Source organism: Mauremys reevesii, linkage group 10, assembly GCF_016161935.1.
Source record: "Mauremys reevesii isolate NIE-2019 linkage group 10, ASM1616193v1, whole genome shotgun sequence".
In the NCBI taxonomy this organism is placed as follows: Eukaryota; Metazoa; Chordata; order Testudines; family Geoemydidae; genus Mauremys; species Mauremys reevesii.
Genome location: NC_052632.1, coordinates 32589726 through 32615062, shown reverse-complemented (window position 1 = coordinate 32615062; position 25337 = coordinate 32589726). Strand labels below are relative to the sequence as shown.

At 42.7% G+C, this 25337-nt stretch overlaps 1 protein-coding gene across 3 annotated transcripts in view; it reads right to left on the bottom strand.

Annotated features, from left to right (window-relative positions):
• Positions 1–287: 287 nt before the first annotated feature.
• Positions 288–25337, bottom strand: part of TLN2 (talin 2) — a 355208-nt gene continuing 330158 nt past the window's right edge. For 2 of the 3 annotated variants that reach the window (XM_039491188.1, XM_039491190.1), the window contains 6 exons: positions 23065–23189; positions 13258–13383; positions 9804–9866; positions 9534–9716; positions 5135–5260; positions 585–713 (listed from right to left, as the gene is read on the bottom strand). In XM_039491188.1, the coding sequence (XP_039347122.1) occupies positions 585–713; positions 5135–5260; positions 9534–9716; positions 9804–9866; positions 13258–13383; positions 23065–23189 (752 nt within the window). Of the gene's footprint in view, positions 714–5134; positions 5261–9533; positions 9717–9803; positions 9867–13257; positions 13384–23064; positions 23190–25337 lie in introns of all 3 variants that reach the window. The other variant, XM_039491189.1, reaches the window with a different exon arrangement.

The following is a 25337-nucleotide window of genomic DNA, read 5'->3' as shown; positions in this document are numbered from 1 at the left end:
TACTGTGTAGGAACTAATAAAACTAGTGCAAACAGGTACAAAGAAGATCCCTCCGATCCTGGGGTGAACCAACTTCATAACACTGAAAAAGGACACAATCTCTAGAACTCATGCTCAGGTGCCTTTTTCCTCTCAAATAAATATTCACCTTAATCTTGGTCGTCTTGTTGGAGGAAAAAAAATCCACTGGCTCCATAGTGGTAGATAGCTATGAGAAACTGTTTTCCTATTAATATTAACAAAGTCTTACAACAGATCCAGGAACAATAAATAGATCAAGCTTAAGGTAATGATATAATACTGATTTTATAACCTTCTGTAAAAAGTGAGGCATTCTCTCCTGAGATACAGTGAGTCAGGGAAGGAAGGAACAGGAATGGTGGACTTAACACTGTACCATCTGTTTGATGAGCACGCACCTTACGTGAACAGATAAGAAAGAACAAACGTTTATTGCCCTCTGCTCACCTAAAGCTATTACAGGCAATTTGTTTAGGTAAGTGCTTGGCATATCAGAATGCTGTCAGGTTAGTTCTCTCTGTACTGTCCCCCTTGAGCTCATTTCATTAAAACATCTCAGCAGTTTAGCCCTCATCTTCTCTCAGTTCTGTGGGGAGAAATTTATACTGCTGCTGGCGGATCTGAGCCAGTTTTTTCCTTGCCTCTTCCAGCTCTCTTTCCTTCTTCAGCATTTCCTCCTGGGCTGCAATGATCTAGAGAAAAAGAGAAAGGACTGTGATAGTGGAGAAGAAGATTAATGGGGGGGCAGGAGGGGAACAAGAAAAAGTGAGGATCTTTGTCCTTTTCACAGTGGGATTCATGATCAGTGCACAACAGTTCTAAGGTGTTTTCCTGCAAAGCGCTGAACACACTGCCCCCAATCCAGGAAAGCATTTAAGCATGTGAAGAATCCCACTGATTTCAACAGGACTTGTGGGCTCAAGTGCTTAAGCAAAGTAAGTTGTCATGGGCTAAGAGGGAAGGTCCTCTCATGGATCAATAACTGGTTAAAAGATAGGAAACAAAGGGTAAGAATAAATAGTCAGTTTTCAGAATGGAGTGAAGTAAATAGTGGTGTCCTCCAGAGGTCTGTACTGGGACCAGTGCTGTTCAACATATTCATAACTGATCTGGAAAAAGGGGTAAACAGTGAGGAGGCAAAGTTTGCAGATGATACAAAACTACTTAAGATAGTTAAGTCCAAAGCAGACTGCAAAGAGTTACAAAGGGATCTCACAAAACTGGGTGACTGGGCAACAAAATGGCAGATGAAATTCAATGTTGATAAACACAAAGTAATGCACATATGAAATGATGGGGGTCTAAATTAGCTGTTACCACTCAAGAAAAAGATCTTGAAGGCAGTGTGGATAGTTCTCTGAAAACATACACTCAATGTGCAGTCATAGGCGGCAGGTTTGTATAATTTTTGGTGGTGCCCCCCCCCCCTCCCACTCCCGCCCTGTAAGCCGATATAAAATGAAGCTACAACGCGTCAGTGCCACAAGATTACAAGGGTCAATTAAAAGTGGAAAGTCAGAAGCAGCACTTGCCTACTTCAATATACAGTATTATATTTTGTTGCACCTGTTGTGATGAATTGGGAATGTTCTTAATATTTTCTCTGAATACTGTGTGGGTGCCTCAGTTTTCCCTGCAAGATGCCCCTGGTGTTGGGGACAAAGAGATCAGGTGGCGTCCCTGTCCGGAAGAGACACAGAGGCCAGAGGAGGGAGTGTCAGTTTGGAGCTGGCTGGGGAAATGGGGAGAGATCTAGAACTTGGTTCTGGGCTCCCCACCCCCCAAGATGGACCTGACAGAGGGGTTCTGTTTTCTGTACCTACAAGCTCTGTTTAAACTGTGTTCCCATCATCTAATAAATCTTCTGTTTTACTGTCTGGCTGAGAGTCACATCTGACTGCGGAGTTGGGGTGCAGGGCCCTCTGGTTGCCCCAGGACCAGCCTGGGCAGACTCGCTGTGGAAAGAGCATGATGTGGAAGGGCATGCTGAATGCTCCGAGGTCAGACCCAGGAAGGTGTAAGCTTCTTGCCCTGGAGACAGTATGCTCCAAGAGAGGAGGCTCCCCCAGAGTCCTGACTGGCTTTGTATGGAGTTGTTCCAAAGCATCACAGCATCCCCTTCCACACCGTGCACTTCCCAGAAGTCCACACAGGCACTGACACTCCCTCCTCCGGCCTTTGTCTCTTTTCCAGGCATTAGGAGGCCACCCGATCTCTCTGTTCTCCAACACCTTCAGTTGGCACCTTGCAGGGGAAACTGATTTGGGAGAAATGAAGTAAAAGCTGCCCAAACCGAGCTTGAGCACTCCTGAATTTTGAGGTGTTCAAATCTGGAAGGCAGGTGCTGGGGGTGGGAGAGGGCTGTGGGCTCCATGGGGGAGCATGGCAGTAGCTGTCTGGAGCTGCACGGAGCCAGACACACTGGTCTGAGTGGCACAGTAAGCGGTTTGGGGGTTGGAGAAGGGGTAGGGGGTTCCGGGGGGCAGTCAAGGGACAAGGAGCAGGGGGGGTTGGATGGGGCAGAGGTTCGGAGGGGCAGTCAGGGGACAGGCAGCAATTGGATAGGCATGGGAGTCCAGGAGGTTTATCAGGGGACAGGTAGGAGGGTCCTGGGGGGAAGTTGGGTGGGGTCTGAGGAGGGGGCAGATGGGGACAAGGAGAAGGGAGGCTTAGATAGGGGCTGAGGTCCCAAGGGGCAGTTAGGGGCAGGGGTCTCGGGAGGGGGTAATCGGGGGACAAGGACCAGTGGTGCTTAGATAGGGGGTGGGGGTTCTGGGGGGCAGTCGGGGCAGGGGTCTGGGGAGGGGGCAATCAGCGGCCAGGGGCTAGGATTCAAAGGGCTCTGGGCTGCTTGCAGCCGTGGGGAGCCCAGAGCCCTTTAAATCTCAGCCGCAGCCGGGAGTCAGAGGGCTCTGGGCTGCCCGCTGCGGCAGGGAGCCCAGAGCCCTTTAAATCCCAGCCGCGGCCGGGAGTCAGAGGGCTCTGGGCTGCCCGCTGCGGCGGGGAGCCCAGAGCCTTTTAAATCCCAGCCGCGGCCGGGAATCAGAGGGCTCTGCGCTGCCCGCTGCGGCGGGGAGCCCAGAGCCCTTTAAATTTCAGCCGCGGCTGGGATTTAAAGGGATCTGGGCTCTCCACCGCAGCAGGCAGCGCAGAGCTCTCTGATTCCCGGCTGCGGCTGAGATTTAAAGGGCTCTGGGCTCCGGGCGGCTGCCGGCAGCCCAGAGCAGGGGAGAAACCTAGCTCCAAATATTGCTGGAGCAGAGCCCCTGACTGTGAATATTCCTGGGGCTAAAGCCCCAGGAGCCCATATAAGTTGGCGCCCATGCGTGCAGTGGCAGTCGAAAAAGCAAAGAGAATGTTGCGTATCATTAGGAAAGGGATAGATAATAAGACAGAAAATATTCTATTGCCTCTATATAAATCCATGGTATGGCCACATCTTTAATACTGCATGCAGATGTGGTCGCTCCATCTCAAAAAATATATATATTGGAATTGCAAAAGGTACAGAAAAGGGCAACAAAAATGATTAAGGATAGGGAACAGCTTCCATATGAGAGAGACTAATAAGACTGGGACTTCTTAGCTTGTAAAAGAGACGACTAATGGGGGATCTGATAGAGGTCTATAAAATCATGACGGGTGTGCAGAAGTAAATAAGTAAGTGTTATTTACTTCTTCTCAAAACACAAGAACTATGGGGAACTAAATGAAATTAATAGGCAGCAGGTTTAAAATGAACAAAAGGAAGTATTTCTTCACATAATGCACAGTCAACCTGTGGAACTCTTTGCCAGAGGATGTTCTGAAGGCGAAAAGTATTACAGGGTTCAAAAAAGAACAAGATAAATTCATGGAGGATAGGTCCATCAATGGCTATTAGACAGGATGGGCAGGGATGGTGTCCCTAGCCTCTGTTTGTCAGAAGCTGGGTATGGGTGACAGGAGATGGATCACTTGTTGATTATCTGTTCTGTTCATTCCCTCTGAAGCATCTGGCATTGGCCACTGTTGGAAGACAGGATACTGGGTAGATGGAACTTTGGTCTGACCCAGTATGGTCGTTCTTATGTTCTTAAGTGCTTTGCTAGGCCAGGCCAGCATGCCCAGTCCCTTGCAGGATCAAGCCACTAAAATGCATTGTTAGCGCCCATCCCTCCTCTTCAGTGATCCCAGAGTGCAGGAAAAGAGGGCTGTCAGCATGTTCCACCATCCATCTAGGATGCGCTATTGGACCACTATACAGGCCCACCAATCAGACACACATCAGAATAAACTAGTTGTAAAACAGTGGTAGGTGGAAACAGGACAAGGAGACCTGGAGAAATCAATCTGAGCTGTTTCTATTTTACTAACTATTGTACCGTTTCCTATTTTAAAATCTTCTCTCCTCTTTTGGTGTCTGTTGGATCCACAGTAAGAAAGGGGACACTGACCTTGAACCTATCCTGCAAACAAACACACTGAGCAACAGTAATAACTGAACATTCACTGTCCCATGTACCTGCAAGAGTTTCCTATACTTAGGAGTAACACAGGAGATATTACTGTGCTGTAAAATACTCAGGAATGGCAAGTTCCTGTATTTTTAATGGCAGCCAATGTAGAAGCAGCTTTTCATTATTTTTTAATAAGTGGCATTTCTACAAATTGATTGAACTAGGTTTTTAAAGTTATTTTAGTCCTGTGTATTTGTTAAAGCCACAATAATGAAGTACAAGTAATTCTCCTCACCACAGCCTTATTACGAGATTATCTGCCTACAAACTGTCATGTAACTGAGATTCCAGAAGATTTAAAGCAGGTCTAGGAGCACCTGGAAAGAACCATTAGTTTAAGTAGCAGGAAATCGTCATTTTAACAACAACAGGGAGGGATACATAAAGGTATTATACAGTGGCAACAACTACCATGACAACTGTCCAACACACTGCGAAGGACAAACACAGACTATTGCCTATTCTCTGCATGCACAATTTGTCCATTTGCCCATAACAGAAATATACTAAGGCAAGTTATTTACTGTACGGCATGAATCTATTACAGTGTTACATAAGGCAATATTTTTGGGACACAAATTTTTCCTTCTGTTGCTCTGGATGTTCACACCAACCTGAGCGATGCCACCAACAAACTTGGTTTTGACCACCACATCATCGTCATCCGCTTTCCTAAATGCTGCTTTCTGGGCTGCCCTGACAAGATTGTCAGATGCTCGTTTAACAGCATTCCCTGCAGCCTAGAGAGGAGATAAAAGGAATTTAGTAGCAAAAAACATGAAGGCACACTGTATATGTAATGTGGGCTCCTTCTGGGCAGGAGAGAGAGCTCTACTGAACTCCAGAGGCAGGACACTTGTTTTCCTCACCAAACACCAAATGCACTTTTACCATCAGTGCTATAAGGTGAACATGAACTTGGATAATCCTGGCAGTCTCTGACCCGATTTGGGGCTCTATGTACAACTTATGAATTGTGGTTGATTTTATGAAAATGTTGCATCACTGAATGCCACCATGGATGTAGAGTCAACCATTTGCTACAACGGCTGGTGTCAAGTGCCTCCCAGACCACACTACTGAGCCCCTGACAAGTCAGACACCTGCTTGGCAGGCCCTGGAGATAATTGCCTATGGCTCATCTTGTCTCTGGAGTGGTACTCCTTCCTAACCCTCTCTGAGATCACTGATGGCAGGATGGAGGCAGATGACTGGGGCCTCTTGGTCAAGGTAGCGCGGGAGCTTGGGGTGGAATCTCAGCTTGATGGGGAGCTCACGGAGAGGGACTGACCAGAAGATGGAGGTCTAGCCACAGCCTTCCTTTAAGTGTCCACAGAGGCTTGCACTGAGCACCCCCTGGGAACAATTTTAGGTTGGCCAAGGACCTCTCTAGCTTTCTGAGTCAGCTTAGGCAAAGAGCAACACATGGATCACTGCTCAGGAATAGTTCCCTCTCTGAAACAAGAGTTGCACCTGGAGTACCTATCGTTAAGTGCATTGATGCCTCCCATGAGGGGCAGGTTTTGAACCCTGGGGATTTCGATTTTGCCATATTGGTAGAGCCCCCTGTACATGGTTGAGGGTCTGGCCTATGCTCTAAGTATCTGACTAAAGCAGTTTTTTTTTGTTTGTGCCAACTGGGATAAAGACACCAGCTATTAATTAATAATACCAATAACTAATGCGCACTAGTGCTAGCACAGCATGCAGAGAATCAGACGGTCACTGCAGGGGTTCCATCTTGCTGCCCAGGGTGATAAGAAGAAATGGAGGGACTGTTGGATCTGCTTCACACTGCATGCCCTCATCTTGGGTGCAAGCGTGGCCCCAATGGACACCACTAGCCAAAAAGAATCCAATCTAGCATGCAGAGAGCACATGTGTAGCAAGAGAGGAATTCATATGGACAATCATTCAAAGAAGAATTAGATGATTCACATGCATTTTCATTTCCCCAGGCTCTGACTACAGCTCCTTCCAAAACAGCGTTCACATGGAATGTAGCTCAAACTCCTTCTCCAAAAGCTGGTCTGTCTGTCAAAGAGGAAACCAGGACATTCCTACTCCCATATCCACCCTATTGATTAAGGCTCCATGGAAACATGGATGCTATTGGCAGAGCCAGCAGAGGAACCCAGGCGTTTGCCAAACGCACCAACACAAAACATTTGACGTACACTAACCCAATAGTTCTGCTACAGTAAAGGGCATTACAGTACTTCTAAGTGGAAAGTGCTGTTCCCACCTTCAAACCTCCTCCACTGCTTGAAGAAACTATTCAAAGCCTGCATCTGAATACTTAAAAAGAAACACTCTTCCAGGGCTCTTGGGCCTGCCTCCTTGAGCCTTACACTTAACTGTATTCTATGTCCATTTAATAAAATTTGTAACCCAACATCCTGATCTTCCTGGATGGGCAGGCAGAATATGATAATACTAGCATTCTGTCCCCTTTTTTAGCCATTATTCTGCATTTGAAGTTCTTCCAGACCCATCTTGGCACTCAGATACTAATGTGGGGATGCATTAGAAAGCCAACGATCCTCCAGTTACTGATACATGACCACTACTGTGACAAACCCATCCAATAGGAGACCCTCATCAACTGCCAAAACTACCCCCATTTTACCCATCCCCCACAGGGATAATATTACAAAACCATTGTTTTCTATTTAAAACACCACAGAACCGTAAATTTGCCTCAAGCTTTGACCATGATTTAAAATCATGGTTCCATTTTGAAAAATGACTGAAAATAGACTCCTCTTGCTCAGATATCTGCATCCAGTCAGAATTGCTGATTTGAGTAACAAATATGTTTACTGTTTTTTATTCCCACAAAACGTAGAACCAGAACCCAGCTGTTAGAACACAGACTGAGACGGCACGGCTAGAAGTCAGTAAAAGCTGCAGTAAAATCCAAGCTCATACTGAATGGTCCCTTGAAATGGATGTTAACTACTTATGCTAAACAATCTGTTCCACCTTGTATTTAGCTGCGACTCTGAAAACGTTTCCCAGACCGGAAGAAGAGCTCTGTGTAAGCTCAAAAGCTTCTCTCTCTCACCAACAGAAGTTGGTCCAATAAAAGACATTACCTGCCCCACCTTGTCTTTCTAATATCCTGGGACTGACACAGCTACCACACCATTGCATGCAGTAAAAGCAGCAGTCATTTCTAAACTGAGCACATCGCAATTGTAAATCCTTGAGATAACAAGCTTAATATCCCAGAGTGCAGTGTTAACACCGTCACCTTTCAGATAAACTCTGCTCCAAAGGGGACACTCCACAAGAAATCAAATCAGTTTTTACAAAAAATGAATTAAGTCAGTTCTGGTCCTAAGCCAGAGTCTGTTGTTTCTCTGTCAGTGTTTGTAGTCTTACAACAATTTTCTTATTTTTAAATGTTCTCTCCTCTGTTGCTGTCTGTTAGAGCCGCATGGCCATATTAATGACAATTAATGACCCTGAACACTTGCATGACTATGCCCCCCAGTGGATTTTCCAACTCCAAAATGATTTCCCATTGACCAATAGCAATCTGGTGTTTCAAGTTTCCATAGTGTGATCACCACTTGCTTCCCCACTGTCAGTGAAGCTCTTTTTATGGTGTCCCTGCACTTGAGGGCTGGGGTGTGCTTGGCACACAGACCGACATGGCCTTCTGCATCTGGAAGTTTTGCAGCCATTGCTCATCATCTCACACCTGCATTATGATGTGATCCCACCAGTCGCTAATTGTTTTTAGGGCCCAGCAGTAGCGCTCCCCCTTCTGCAGCTGTTCCATGAACACCACCACCATCCCTGAAATGGGGTCTTGCTACATCCCACAGCAATCTGTCCTCCAAGAACCTGCCATGTTCCATGTTGATTTGGTTCTTCTTACGGCTTTTCAAATACCAGAGGATCACATGTCCTGAGCTCGCAACACTTACCATAACCGTGCAGAGCTGTGCAGGCTCCATGCTTCCATCAGAGATGGCAGACAGCAGAGAGAGTGGTGCAGGTTTGTGGGATGTGTAAAAGAGGTGTGAAAATTATAGGATACAGCTGACATTATGGGATGGAGCCAGTTGCATGCTGGGAATTTGACCCCTTCCTCCCAGTCACCCTGAACGATGCATTTCTGTCCCACCAAGTATTGTCAAAACCTCCCAAAAGACAGTGCACTGAGTAGTGATGGGTTGTACAGTGGAATTCCTACCCAGGGTGCTCAGCGCTGTGCATCGGCACGAGCACTCCTGGTGAGTACGCCCAGCACTGATTTAAGGAGCCAAGTATACACATGGACAAGTGATATACTAACTGCGGTGACTTGATGCCGATGTAATGTGTGTCAACCAAAGTTTGTAGTGTAGATATGGTCTTAGAGATGTACTTAGTTTAAACGCTTGAGTGGTCTCACTGAAATCTGGTAAGCACGTGCATGAATATTTGCAACTGAACATACAATGAAAACAGTAAAGCCAATGAGACACAAAGCGCTATCAAGAAACACCCTAGTAAACAGACTGAAAAGATCATTTCCCCCAATATCTTCCAGATATAGTAAACTGAAGTGTTACTTCTGGCATCAACAAGTACAATGTTTTCTAACAGCAGTTTCATTTTGGGTGCATTACCAACAGGCAGGGTGGCACACTCTCCATGTTTGATTCTGAGACACTGAGCATTAGCAGAGTTCCCTCTGATCACTATATCCTCCTTCAGCTGGTGCGAGGTGCAGACTACTTCACATTTTTATCTTTCAAAAAGTTCAACCATCTTGAAGGTAATGGCGACAATGATCACAGAATGAGCTCCAGATGCTGATTAACAATGGCAACATGCAGCACGGCAGCTTTGGACTTAACACAACATATTTCACTACTGGAGAAGATAGAACCCAGTCATGATTTGTTCAGGCAATTTCTGAAGCTACTGGTTGAATTCTGGGTTTGTTGAAAAGGGTGATGGTGACCGTTACATAGCTCAGAGATGGATTTTTACATTGTTTATGACCGCTGTTACCTGTAATCTTCTCATGGCCTCGGAGTCTTGATCAGCCTTCACTTTGCACGCCACAAGTAACTGTGCTGTAGAAGCCGCAACTTGTTTGGCAGATGAGATGAGTTTCTCCTCGCTAGCATGACCTTGCACCGAGGCATTAGCTGCCTCACACAGATTGCTGGTTGCAGCTGCCACCATTCGGGCCTAGGAGCCAATAACTAAAGTTACTCAGCGTTCTAGTTTCTCAGACTTTCAAGAGAAAAACCCCCCCAAAACCTGGAAATTACTCACAGCGGAAATAAGTCCCTGAGACCACTGTCCATCATCAGCTGCATTTGCAGGGATAGCTCCAACCTGGAAGAACCGTTCAGACACTTACTTAGAGTGAAATATAAAATGCCATTGCTTTGCCTTGATTTGCATTCAAAGACCATAACCATCTGAAAAGGAAACTTTATGTACACATCCCCCTTTCCCCCAATTTATCTCCATGCACACACTAGCTAATGATGACAGAAGACAATTTCTGACTTACATTCCTATGTTAATATAAGTCAGTGGTTCCCAGACTCTGGCATGTATCTCTGTCCTAGTCAAGGTTTTCTGACTAGTACTCGAGGCGCTCCCCTCCCACCATAACAATGTGCCTCTTGTGGCTGTTGTTCCCCTGCCACTACCTGTCTCTTGTTCATTCAGGGACACTCTAACCTGCATTGTTTCTTGAGCTGCTCCAGTCTTGCTGTAAGTTTAGAGAAACCAATGAAGGGCAATGACTGGTACAGCTGAGGATTTGCCTGGTCAAGGCTTGCCAGAAGAGGCTAAAAAATACGAGTCAGTTGAAAGGATTTATTCTTCTCTATAATGCTCATTTCTGATATCCACTCCATTGTTCAAGGCTACTGATTTTTCAGTAGAGTTATGCTAGATTTCTTCAATATGTTCAAGCTGCTACTGAGTAGAAAACCGAAGTTCCTTCAAGTTCCCACACTCCTGCCTGATGTTTGACTACAAATTCAAGGTAGCAAATGCCTTTTTCTGTGTGGTCATACAGCACTTAGTACTACTGTCTTCTGATCCCAGTATTCCCAACCCATGTGTTCAGAAATCATGAGTCAGGGCCCCCAAAAATCATGAGATTAAAGAAAAAAAAAGTTTAGTGTCCTTTCAATTGTCTTCTGGTTTTTGAGCTTTTAGGGTTCACATTTTCCAACTTTCCTTCTCAACCATGAAGGCTGAAGAATTGTTGAATTTCTTTAAAAAATGAAAGCCAAAATTCTCATATAATTGCATGACCTCAAGGGTAGGGGTTAAAGAAAAACACCAACATTTGCAAGACTCTTGATGCGGTTGGAACATCCCGAGTGGGGTTTTTAGTGTAATAGAAAAGTGTAAGAGAAAAATTCAGTTTTACAATACAATACAATAAAAAGTCCTATGGGTCTTTTAGGTTTCAAAGTTTTCGTGCATCACCATCCCTAGCAAAAGCATCTGAAGTTCAGCAGAAATCTACTCATCTGGACACTAGTGTGTGGGGAACGAGAAAAAGTAAAGTACTGTATATACTCGATCATAAGCTGGTTCGTTTATAAGCCGACCCGCCCAGGATGGATACGTAAAAATGGAAAATGTTTATAATCCATTCATAAGCCGACCCTATAATTTGGGGTCAGCAAACTTTGGCACCCGGGCCATCAAGATAAGCCACTGGTGGGTCAAGATGGTTTGTTTACCTCGAGCGTCTGCAGGCACGGAGGTAAACCTAAGTAAACAAAGTGTCCTGGTGCACCAGCTGCTTACCCTGACGGCCGGGACAGCAACTGATGGGGAAATGTTTTGGTAGGGAGAAGCTGGGAGTCAGGGAAGTAACCCCTGTGACCCCTCCCACGTAGCCCCCTCAGCCCAGGACCCCCCACCCTCCCCATCTCATCCCAGGGGAGATTTGGAAAGCAATCTGTCTGCACATTTCAAAGGCCATTGTGCTGTAAATCTGGCTAGCAAGTGTCTGCTGTAGACAGGAATTGGAAGACACCCACGGTACCAATTAACTCAAGATTGATAATTAGGCAACAGGTATGAGGTGTGTGTCTTGAATTCGTTACCTCAGCAGAATCTTCATTATTGTACATTTACTTGTGAACAGTTCTCTGCCTAATGAAGGGATCTGTTTTAAACCACTCCGAGTAACTCCAGTTGAGCCTGAGCCGCAAAGTCTGGATCCTTCCTGAAGCTTTTCCAAAGTACGTGGGTGTTCAGAGCGAGGGTTTGGGTTTGGCTCTGCCCTTAAGTGGCACCGCACTATTTGCTGGATTAGTTGAGCTGGAGAAGGCAGCACTCAATGCCAGCAGGCAACCCACTGTTGATAAAAGGCACTGACTGTGTAAATTCCTGGTCTTAAAGAATGAGTGTGTTAGCATGGTAGAGCCGGGGTAAAAAGTCTTCCATCAAAGCTGGAAGAATAGGTTTGCTAATATGGTACTACATTTGACTAATGTGCTCACATCAGAATGGCAAGCTATGGTTTTCCTGGAGTGGAGGAATGAAAGTGTTTTTAGCAATTTCTCTGAGCTCTGCTGGAACAAGGCACAAGTGCTGCTTGCTTCCATCTCAAAAAGACATGAGGAGAAAGATGTAACTGTTCCCTCCGACAAGAAGTCTAAATTGACAGATAGTTAGGACTTATACCAGGATATATTCTCTCTCTTCTGGGGTGGTGGTGGTGGTGGTGAGAATAGTGAAGGATGCTGTACGTCGTAATGTAGCTAAATGTGAACAAGTTCTATCACAAAGGCAAACAATGCAATAATCTAAGTGGAGCAATAAAGCAGGGGTCTAAATTCTCATTTGTTTGACTATTTTTGCTGCCAGTTTTCAATAACTATATATTTAATAAGCATTTTATGCATTTTAAGTAAGTTCTATAGGAGATCTTTCTGAACAGTTACAACACTACGGTTCCAGAACAACTGCTTTGTGATCACAGTCGAACCAACACAAGTTCCCTAGGAAGCCCAGCTGAATAAGACAGAATAGCTCTTTTGTCCCAGGGCTCATCTGCACAGTCTGCTAAGAATCAGTGCTTAAATATAATTAGAAACCACAGATATAAAACAATGGTAGTCCTATGGCAAACTGTCCTCAGAAGCAATCAAGCCGGGTGCTGTTGAGATTTAAGTCCTATTCAAATTAAGTGAATTAGATAAAAAGAAGAAATGGAAGTGAAATGGAATAAAAAGCACTCGATGTTAACAAGGCAAATGGACATAGAGCAATTTTGTAAGCACTTTAGTGGTCCTAGCAATAGCGGTAAGTGTATCCATTTGCACTAATTTGTGTTCATATAGGGGCCCTAACTGAATCATTCAACACACTGAAGGCACAATTAGTGATGCCCTCTGCTCACTTGGACCAGAGTGTTATTGTTTACTACTCCATTTCTTTTTAAATCCCAAAATGTACTATGGGACCATACATTATGAGCCTGGATCACTGCCCTTCATGGAGTGAAACACTTTTCTTAACAAGAAACAGCTGAGACATTTGAAAGCCAAAAATCTAATTACATTTGCTAATTACTTTTGCTATGTTTAAACAGACTTTTCAACCAACCCTGGCCAGGACATGCAAGCAGATAGATTTACATTTTTATTAGTCAATCCAGAATTCCTTCCATACATAGAAAAGCTAAGAAGCTACATGCTTTACAATTTAAAATACTTCCGCTGTGTTGAATGTCCTGTTCACCCACCTTTCCCTGTGCCACCAGCTCCCTCTGGGCTGCCGAGGCTGACTTGACTAGGGCACTGGTAGCAGCTGCAATGGACTTAGCTGCTTCCAGGATCTGTTCTTCAAAATCCAGAGTCTCATCGGCTTGCTATAACCAAAACAGAACACTGTCACACACAACTCAGAACAGAGTGCTTTCTCTTCACTTTCCAGGACACATTTTCTTTGGATTCTGTAATCCAGCTACACAGAGACAAAGAATCAACAATGCCTTATTTGCATTCTACAAAGCACTTTCCTGGGGCTTAAATTAAGAGACAGCAGTATTAACTATTGGATTCAAACACAAATATTAACTGGAAAGTAACGTTCCCCTCGTGGCCAACCTTGTGCAAAATGTAAATTGACAGATTTTATTTAAATACCACACACAAGATATTTCAGTGCATGCCACTGGGTTTCTGTTTTCCATTAGAAGCACTGAAAACGATTGTCAAAAATACAGGTAAAGCAGTACCCTGAAATGGAATTCTCATTTTCCCGCACAGTATTATCTTGGTAGTGTTCTAAAATGGTTTGTTTGCTGAGATTATTAGAGTTTGTTAAACAAAGCACATAGTTACTTAGTAAATATAATAAAGGGAATGCATAAAAGCTTAAAAAAAACTACAACTCTCATGTTATCATTATGCTTCTTTGTTCATCTGTAATGAAAAGCAGAACATAGTTATCAAGTAAGCCCATTAATTTAATTGCTTTTTGTAAGCTGCATCACTTCACTGAAAGCAAGTACTGCAAAGCAGTCCAGTTTAGTCCTCTTGGAGTTACGAAATGTTGAAGATCTGTCTGGAACCATTCAAACACCTAAACCACCGTTGTAACAAGCATGAACTGAACCGGAAGATTAACCACTCCTAATAATATTTTTCTCTAGATGAAAGATGAACTATTACTCTGCAAATGTCAGTTTCCTAAACCTGGGCTTAACATGAATAACGTAAAACAAACAAAACACTTTAAGCCATTTAAATCTGCACAGGAAGTCATATCTATCTACTCCTGTGTTGTGTCCATGCCATCAGCAAGGATGGAGTGTCCGTTCCATAGAATGTGGCTGTAATAGCCTGGGCAGTTAATTTGGAGGCGCTGCTTTGCACATGTATCAACCTCCCCCATCTACTACTAGCTTAGGTATGTTTATTACTTTCAGAACAATTACAAGCATTACAAGGTTATAAGTGTGTATGTGTTATTTGTTTTCTTTAATTTTTACTTTGACTGTGACCATGAACAAATGATATATTAAATGGCACCAAAAGCAGAATGATCAGCGAGGGCATCAGGGCATAATGCCTCCCCTAACAGGGCTCCTTAAGACAGATGGGTCTTTTCACATGTTTTTCCACAATCTACGTGAGTACAGCTTTCTCATATCACAGCCACTAACTCTTCCAACTGAGGCTAAGCAGCGTTTTGAGATAAAATGCATTATGTTCAGATTCTTCTAATATTTTTGGTAACTTGGTAGGGTGTGGGGAAGTAACCGAAACAATGGACATGTTTATTACTTGTCCTTTACACACACTGATGCGACTCGATGATTCAAATAAGAAAGTGAGTTAACATCTGATGAAACAGAACTTTCCACATGAGTTTGGTCTGTAATGCATGATTAGATCAATGGCCATGACAGTGAAAAGCATTTGTCGCTAGCACTGGTTTTAATGACAAGAAATTACATCTCCTATCAAAAGGTCAAGGTCTTCCATAGTGAATCTTATTTCTGGTGGTACCTACTCCACTCTTGTTGCAGAACCTTTCTTATGTTGTATTGAATTGAGATTTAAAAATATTTGTTGCAGGGACCCTGTCTTCTTAAGTGTTTGAAAAGCACCACATACATCAATGATGCCATAGACTGAACACCACACTTATCACATTTTACTCCACCATTCACAACAGCCTAATACTTGGTGGCCTTCAGGTGGAGGACATCAGATATACAGCACTTTCAGGATTAATCTGGAGATCTTTCCTTCAGAGAAAGTAGGACAAGAACTGTGAATATAAAAAACCCCAAATACTCCTAAATTGCAGTGTCTCAACATTTAAATTTTTTTGACCATTTTAATTACCGTGTGCCAAATCCCACTCTAAAGCTGCATAGAGCTGAACGCCATGATGTGGAGAGTTTGTTCAAATTTTCAGAAGTGTTCAGCATCCAGAATTGGGGGCAGATTTTCAAATGGGCACAGCAGAGCCCAGCTCCTGCGTCCATTTGAAAAATTGAGCACTTCATGGAAGGGCCTAAATGAGAGCAGAGTCTTTTTGAAAATATGGCCATTCCTGCGTTTCTCTCAATCTGCCTTTACAGAAGGAAAAGTTATGTTTAATATCAGACCTTGTTTCTATGCACGTTACCCTTTTCTAAATCAAGGGGCTACAAAGTACAATGATTTTTGTGCTCTAGCTCATCTGTGAAGACCTAACTTGATATGTTGGTGAAAATCACAAACAAAAGTCACTTTTGTGAGGTTCTCTCATTCTAGTTCTCTGTGGAACACTACAAAATCACCAGACATATTCCAGGGGAGTTAGGAGCCACAAGGGGCTCAGAGGTGAAGTAACTGGAGCACTGCACATCCAATAAGAAATATCTTGGGAAGCTGGTATACAGAAGCATGCACAGCCCCTGCCCGTTCTATATCCAATCAAAAGCCAATTGTATTCTCCTGTTACTTTCATGGGCATTAATTCATGTCACACAGCTTAAAGAACAAGCTGTAGGGTGCTTGATTCTATAACATTTCATATAACTTCTACCATGCAAATAAAATAGAAAGTCACAAAATCCTGGAGATGAAAACGCAGCATCCATGGAAGTCAAAGCACTGGTGAAGAAATACAGCATCCTAAATGAAAACTATTTAGCATCAACTTCTGCCATGTAATGATAATGTTGGATAGCACCTTAAGGGACGAGATAAAAGAACAAGAGCTGCCTACTAAATGCAGAATATGTGCCTCTGCTAATTAGGAACAGCACATGTGTACATCTGTACAAAAGGCTTATGATAAGGAATTACCATGTTAATGAAACAAGTCATCTTAGGAGATGGATTTTTGGCCATGTTTGTAATGCAACAACAATAACTAAAGTGGCCTATGATTTATGCAACAGGCGTCAAATGTTAATCTCTTACTTTTACCACTAACACAAGGTCACAATTTGTAGACTAGAGGGACTATATTTAGCTCAGTCGGTATCATGTTTTAAAAACATGTTTAGATAAATTTGGCTCTCTTGAAGTGAAAATCTAGTAGCCTTCTCCCCCCAACCCCCAGCTTCATGGGAGCAGACAGTGGACAAGTTTGAGCACATATTTCTGCCAATGCGCGGCAATGCTACTATTTCCAGTTCTGGGCCTCTACAGAGAATATAGTGCCAACTTCACCCAAATATCTGGTGGTTTGGGGACAAGGGCCAACATCCACTGTAGAGAAAGTAGAGACCAGCAATTCCATCTTGATTACAGCTGAAATCTGAATTCAAGTACCAAGCAGAGGAAGGTTAGTATACAGCTCCATCTATCTTTTGCCTCTCTGATGTGTCACAGTACAGTTTTCATTCACTGATTTTAAAGAAAAATACTGTCTTGAGATGGAATTATGAAGCCTGTTTCCAAAATAGTGGAAGCGTCCATGAGCTGAGAGCTATTTTACTTCTTTATATCAATAGCAGTATATGCACTATTCCTTAAATGGCCATGCTGTAAGGAAGTTAACTCTAATTTTGCTATTGAATCAGCTAACAATTCAGCAACTATTTTGATGATGGATTTTATTTATTCAAACAGCCTAATAAAAATGTTCACTGCCATGGCTTTGCTATATGGACATCTATAGTCCTTAACTACTGAATTAGAAATACCTCTACAACATGCAACATCTTCTCAAAATATTCTACAAGTTTCCAGAGAACCAACCCCAGACGGAGAAGAAAAGTACATGTATGGGAGTCATTCAGCATAGCATGATGTGCTCATTGTTGTACTTATAAACACAATGTAAAAATGACAAGTTGAAAAAGAATTGCAGGGGAATTACATGTCACATCAATGAGAAAGCTATGGTGCAGCTACTAAGGTACTGCTACATAGGTGCAGGCATAAGACCTATTATGGGAATGAATAGCTAAGCTCTAGAGCTGGCTGGAAAACAGGTTTTTCCCTCTGCAGAAAATTTCTATGAAAATGAATTTTCTTGTTTTTACTCAAGTTTTCAGCAAAAATCTTGACTTTTTCAAAAAACTAAATCCCAAATTTTTTTAGTTAGCTGAATACTTCCCAGTTTTCTGTTTTCCAGCTTGAAGTCAAACATTTTCTGTGGAAAGCAGATGCTTGCCTGGGTAAATTGGGTTTTGTCGAAAACCACTCTCAATGGAAACTTTTGACCAGTCCTATGCAGCACCTCCACGTAACCAGGGGGGAACTGAGCTTACTCTGCTATTTTCTTCAACAGGTCCACTTTGTCCATTCCTTCCCATTATTTTTGTCCTTGACACACAAGTAAAAAGTGGGCACACAGAGGGCTGGTGACAGAGGGCTCAGTGCAGAGGACAACTACTGCTTAGTCATGCTTGTGGGCATGCTTCCCCCCCCATGATGGTCTTGGAGCACAACCAGTTTGACCAACTGTTGCACATCCTGCTGGGCACAACAAAAGGTCCATACTTATGTTCATCTACACCCTAGCAGTGTGGTTTGAAGGGTATACCTCAAAATGAGAGGTCCAAACTGGTCACTACATATACAATCCAAGACTGAGCAGCACAAGAAGTGCTACAGGAGGAATCATTGTCCAATGTCATTTGGCTACCTTTTTTGTGTCACAAATTGTTTTTGTTCATTTTCATCAATATTGCTCTCAAATTATGCAGTTCTCAGAATGCATGAACATGAAACCAGACTTCCTCACATGATATGTGACACAAAATTCCACTGTTTATATTTTTAGTCCCTTGAGATGGCAATTTGGGTCACTTTAAAAACCAAGATCATGAGACTTAATGTTTAAAAAAAAAAAATCAAAGTCAACATCTATTTCCACAAACTTATGCTAATAGAGTCATCATATCCTTTGATGATTCTGTGATCTGCAGGCAGGTGGAGGGAGAGAGAGTCTGCCACATGAGATCACAAAAAATAAACACAAATTACTGGGCCAACTACAAAATGGTGTAGGATAAAATATGTCACAAAACAGTGATAAAAATACCATGCTGTTATTTTTTCAAGAGTTAGATACAGATATTTTTGTACTTCCTTACTTTTAACCAGTTTCCTACACATCCTTCAAATGTAATGGACAGCATGAATAGATTCAGGATCAGTAGAAGAATGAGTGAACCACCATTAACTTGTTGCCAACAGTCATGAAAGACAAACTATGTTTCTTCTGAAGTGCCTCTCAGCTTCAATTTAATAAAGATACAGCAACAAGGGTAAGTTACTGCACACAGCCAGGTAAACACAAGAGACCACTCCTATGAGATTCAGTACTTGCATGGCTGCTGCCCATTATAAATGAACCTATGCAACTTACACATCTCCCCAAGAACAACCCTATTAAAAAGAGCACTTCACTGTATATGTTTAAAAAAAATCAGATTAGAATGAGAGTCTGCAGGAAGTCTTCTAAATCTGCTTGTGATTTAAAGTATTCCTTCATATTGCCTTATACTACTTTATAAACCCCCGGAGACAGGGCAGGACACTATAGGAATATGTTTGATATATAGTTGGATTAAATAACAACCTAATATATCAAACATATCACACAGAGCCCTGCAGAAAAGGCATCCAGGTTTGATTCATCTTGGGGGGGGGAAAAAGACATACTGCTGAAGGCTAACAGCAGGGAACTGTTATCGACTGCTAAAGACGCAACCCCTTGCCTTGTGTTTGAAGGCATAAGCCTGCACGGAGACATGAAGAGTGCACCAACAGGAATATAATGCACATACAGCAATGGTCTCTGGTGATGTACCCAAGCCACAATATTGTTTTTCTATAACTATTTTTTCCATCGTAAGAGTAAATGAAACATGTAATTTTTTATTCTATAAAATAAATACAGACACCACTTTTTCTTTTCTTTTTTTTAACGTGCTCTTTCGGGTAGCTACACCTCTACCCCGATATAACACGACCCGATATAACACAGATTTGGATATAACGCGGTAAAGCAGCGCTCCGGGGCGGGCAGGGCTGAGTGCTCCGACGGATCAAAGCAAGTTCGATATAACACGGTTTCACCAATAACACGTGTGACAAAGTTCCTTTTCTACCTTGGTGGGTCCTGCACTTATTGGCGGATTTGCTCACCTCAGTGATCTTCCCCTCTGGTGGAACCCACAGTCTGGATCAACTCCTCCTGTGTCTGATCAGGAGTTGGGAGGTTTGGGGGGAACCCGGGCCCGACCTCTACTCCGGGTTCCAGCCTAGGGCCCTGTGGATCGCAGCTGTCTATAGTGCCTCCTGTAACAGCTACATGACAGATACAACTCCCTGGGCTACTTCCCCATGGCCTCCTCCATACATCTTCTTTATCCTCACCACAGGACCTTCCTCCTGGTGTCTGATAATGCTTGTACTCCTCAATCCTCCAGCAGTACACCCTCTCACTCTCAGCTCCTTGCCTCTTGCTCCCAGCTCCTCACACGTGAATCTCACTGACTAACTGGGAGGCTTTTAACTAGTTCCAACCAGCCCATGATTGGCTTCGGGTGTCCCAATCAATGTAGCTATCTCCACTGCCTTCTAGAAAGATCTTAATTGGCCCCAGGTGTCTTGATTAACCTGGAGCAACTGCCATTTGGTTACCATGGTACCAGGGATTTGTGTAGGCTGGGGCTAACATGCCTGTTCCTCACTACTTTACTGTAGCCATCTGGCCTTGCCCCATCACACGTGGTAAAATTTTTTGGCTCCCGAGGACAGCGTTATATCGGGGTAGAGGTGTATTTTGTACCAGGTGGTATCTTTACAAATCAAGGACCATGTTATATTAGAACAGGCAATATAAGGTCCCAAAGCAAAAGATATTCAACCTACCAAAAAAGACACCACAATCAGTGTAAATCCATAACTGTGTTGTAAAGGACATATCACCCACTATAACCTGTTTTATATAATGAACAGAAAAGTTTGTACAGCTCAGCAGACCATTTTTCCCCTTGGACACCACAATTAAAATCCAAGACAGTTTGTAGTACACTTGAAGGAGGAACAGATAAGGAGGGTCTTCCTCAAAATACTTTTAGATACACAATCTCAGAAACAAGACAAGTACTAAAACATCAACTGCACATTGTACTAGTAGTCAGAGCATTTAAGCTTTTGCAAGGTGAGAGACTGTATCTGCTCCGTAGCCAGGCTGTCGTGTTTAATTCAGAAGGAATGTACATTATACAATAAAACATGGCCAGGAGTTCACAGACCTATTCCTTCACAGAGAATGTTCTCTGAGACAGGAATGATTCTCCTGAAGAGGAAAGTTGCTGGCCTCACTCTATCCTTCTGAATCTTATTAAGACAGCAATGGGAGGTGTGTGGTGCGGAGATGCAATGGGGTGGGGGCACAACAAAAAGAAAAGGGAAATGGAATAAAAAATAAAGGTTATATAGAGAGGGAACAAAACTAGTGCAGCTCAAGTACAAAATTAGAACAAGTGTTAGCTTTATGGTTTCATTTCTATTATATTAATAAACTGGAACATAGACAGAGCTAAAATAGTGAGGATTAAAACAAACAAGCAAAAAAACCCCACAAAACCCCAAGAATTTTGGAAGGGATCCAGACCCTCAGACTTCAGGTTGTAAATCCACCTCTAATTAAGAGGGGTGAGGAGGAAACTTTCTCTGCAGGCTGAGGTCTATTGCAGGCTCTCCGGCAACTTTTTTCTGAAGCTAATGGCCACCGCCAGAGGCAGGATACTGGGCTAGATGGACCATTGGTCTGATCCAATATAGCAGTTTTTATGTTTCTGTATTTGGTGGACTGTGTATACGAGAACAGATGTTGTCTAATTACTAGTTTAGATTTGAATGACGGAGATGCCTTGTTGATACAGAAGTTTAAGATTGAAACATCTAAGAGTGAGCTAACTAAAACATTCTTCCCCCTATAGGCAGTACAGTATCTCCTGATCTGTGTTGAAACACATTGATGGGACAGTGATAGGAAGTGCACTTTGATGCTGTTGATGCACTTTGATGCTGTTCTCTGCTCTGTGGATAAACAGAGAGTTTGAAATATCCAGCAGGGTCATTCCAGCACCTTTCACTTGCATTACAGTAAATGTTTGTGAAAGATATACTGAATTACGAGTGATGGAAGGAAAGTTTTATTGCAAAATGAAATATAGATCCAGAGATATGAATGTGTTTCCCACAAAATAACAAAGAAAGAGCCCAATAAAGCACAGGCAGACTGAATACTCAAATTAACATGTTAAATGAGGAGCAGGTGTAGGATTTGTATTCATTTTTAAATGACAATGGCCACTGGAGTGGTTTAGATGTTAGCAGGAGAGGTTACTAGGCAACTCAGATACGCTACTGTGTAGTGGTTTTGTAGAAAAGGTGTTAGAGGTTTCCAGCCTCAATTCTCCACTCTGTATAATCTCATTACAAGCGACTTTCTTTCTTCACAAAAAATGAATGTACCAATTACAAAATCCACTGAAAGAAAAATTTCCCAAGCAGTGGGCATCATCACAGCCCACCTTGTGAGGCTATAAAAAAGCTATCTTGATCTTATGCTCCTGAATGACAGAAAATACCACAATTTCCTGACAACAATGGTCTGACACTGAATGACCTTTAGAACCTGCTTTCTTGGAAAGACTCGTCATCTGCTTAGAACAACGTCCGGTAACTCTGAAGCCACTGAGAAAAGGACATGACCACAGCATTGCTTTCTGAAGTTAATGGCATGCCTTATTTTTATTAAAAGAGGCCCAGTCCTGGGTCTCATGGAGATTTATTCCAAAACTTGTCAGGGGCTCTACACTGTGGAGTGAAGTGATTCTGTGTCATGCCCCCACTCCCTGAACTGTGCAAGTACACTAACTACTTCAGGTTATAATAATTGCCATATAATTCCTCTGACACACATGCAAGCAGTTAATTCCATTTCACTTTAAAATATTCTCATGGACATATCTGAAACACACAAAATAGGAGACTACATAAGCATTCATATGGGACCTTCATTTATACATTTCCCTTTATAGAATTAAGGGAAAATAGGCACAGAAGAATCAGTTTATACTTTAAACAAAGAGTTTAAAAGGAGACATCTGTTTGCTACAAGTTAAATACTGTGTGTTGATCTTATAAGATCTTTTGGCCACAACCTCCCATAATACACTGCACACACACTGAAGAGTGAGTGAGTGGGCTCAAAAGCTTCTGAAACTGAGGAACAAGAATTATCTTTCACATCAGAAAAGATTTTTTAGACAGAGAAAAGTGAATGAACTATAAAATAACTATCCTGTAATTTGAAAATGCCTTTGCTAAGAATTCCCTTTCCTGCCCTTCCATATCCAAATCTATCACTGGCACGCCCACCACTTGAAAGAGCCACCAAGTATCTTTTGCCTTTGTGGTAAGTCAAGCCTAGCTTGTCTGAAAAGTGTAGCTTCTACTGGCACCAGCTGAGGACAATGTAAGGACTGATTGTTCCAACCATCACCACGATACCAGTTATTTGCATTTCTGCGGCATTAACTTTAAAAAGAACATGGAAGATGGACACTCACCTTCGGCTTGGCTCGTGGTTTCAACTGCTCTAACTTCTTTGCTGCAGCCTCAATTGAAGCTGCAGCCCCCAATAGCTCTGTCTCAGCAATGACTGTCGGGTCCTCTGGATCCACCCACTCTGTGCCTGAAATTAACAGAGGGGAAGACAATAACTTCAGTAGCATTGTTAGTGCCTTTTGACCAAGCTGATTCCCTGTCACATCTCAAAACTATGTGCTAAATACAGTGTGTGTATAATATGGAGACCTCATTTTAATACCATTAATAGTATAAAATACTATAATTTAAGCCACTGACTGCAAAACACAAGTCAGAATGGAAAGAGCACTTAGCCGTAATGTTCTATGATGAAAGTGGCTTGATTAAGAACTTGTGTAAGAAAAGCAACTCTGAATTGCTCCTTCAAAAGCAACGTCTATACTGGGTACTGAACTACTGTATCAGCCAACCATATTTAATCATGGCTGTTACTTAGAAAGATTCTAGTGTGCTTTCCTTGACCGAGGCTGACAGATGCATTGTCTGAGAACTGTGACAAAGGAACACAAAGGATGTATTAGACTATTCAGGAGATCATGGTCTGACTAACAGTTCTCGGTAAGTCCCCATCTACAGCGGCTAGGGAGACAGGGCTAGCACCTATCCATGGAAACCACAAGAGTGATCAGTGCTCTTTTAGTCCCACTGCCAATAAGGAAGTTTCTCCTACACATACAAGGCTGAACATTTTCTGGAAAGGAAAGATCTTACACTTTTGCAGACCTCACAAAACAAATGTTCAGAGGCAGTTCACGCCAAAGTTCTGCAACTTACTGGGAATGGTGTAGAAAACTCACATAGAAGAGAATTATTTTTAACCCTCTGGTGAGACTGATATTACATTACAACTAAAATCAGGACAGTTATATGCCAAACTTATGACAGGATAAGCAAACAAGTGTAGTTTTACTAGATATCCTTTTTCCAAAGTAAGAATAAGTAGCACTGAAATGATTTTCATGTTACATTGCCTATAATATTAAAATATTTATGTGCCTATTTGCTGGTTATGTAAATGTGCTCATTCAACTAACACTTCCAGAACACCCTGTACTCAATTCACTTTATTAATGGCAGAGTAATATTTCTTTCACTACCTCAATAAGTATCTCGGTAGATTTACAACTCCTTGATAATATAATTCCTCTTGTTTATTGTACTCTTTGTTTTTCAGTTGCGGTTTTAGAATTCTGCCCAAACCAGGGGATGAAAATTTAGACAAAAATCAGTTATAAAATCAAAGAGCAATAAACATCTATAATGCATTGCTCACCCATGATTTTAGCATACAATACAAGAAACTTTTTCTAAGTAATTGAGTCATGAATATAAACATGCTTATGCCCTTAAAAAACCCAACCCTGCTACACAATTTCATTTTTAATCGCTGCAATTTCTTCCTACCTGAGAGAATGCTCAAAGAATCACCCAACCTTTAATTTCCTTTTATTTCTTTGATTCACCACTGCAGTGACAGCCTGGGATGTTGAAGTTCCACATTCTAGGTTGGATGCATTCTGGAGTCTGGACTGAGGTGTTTGCATCAGCACTGGAGATTGGATGTAACTTTGTAATGAGCTGACTTGATCTGAAGTTGGAACACAACGATCCCAGAAGGGGATCTATTTTGGTGGTCTGCCTTTGGAGATTAGTAGAACCACTGGGCCTCCAGGCAGACAGGAGAAAAAGTGCTGTTCATCCAGTTGCCATTCTATTGATAATTTTGTGGGACTTCAATTACAATTTGTCCTCTGCTATCAGGGCTCCTGAATGCATCTGTCTGACGGCTTCACTCTCAATGGTTCACAGATGACTGTGACAAAGTATATGAAAGAGGAGGCTAGAGTGCCATGGAAGAAGTATCAGACAGAACCAAATTGTGACAGATTTTTGGAGACCATATGCTGTAGCTGTATGGGAGTGTCATGGAGCCCGGCCCCATGTTGAACCCACATCCACAGAATCACTCCACCAGCCTGGGTGTGGCTGCTGGGCCACCCCATTGTTTGTCTCCTCCTGTTAATCGCCTCCATCTGGATGTTCTGTGGCCTAGCCTCATGGCCAGGTCACTTGAAAATTCAATCCCCTTCTGGGGTACTCAAAGTCTCAAAATAAACACCACCTTACACAACAGTCCCAAGTTAAGTAAACAAGAGGTCTTTCGCCCCTCCCTGGGCTCCAATGCTGTTCCCGGTTCCTCTTGTGGAACGCCAGTCCCAGAACTGCTTTCCTG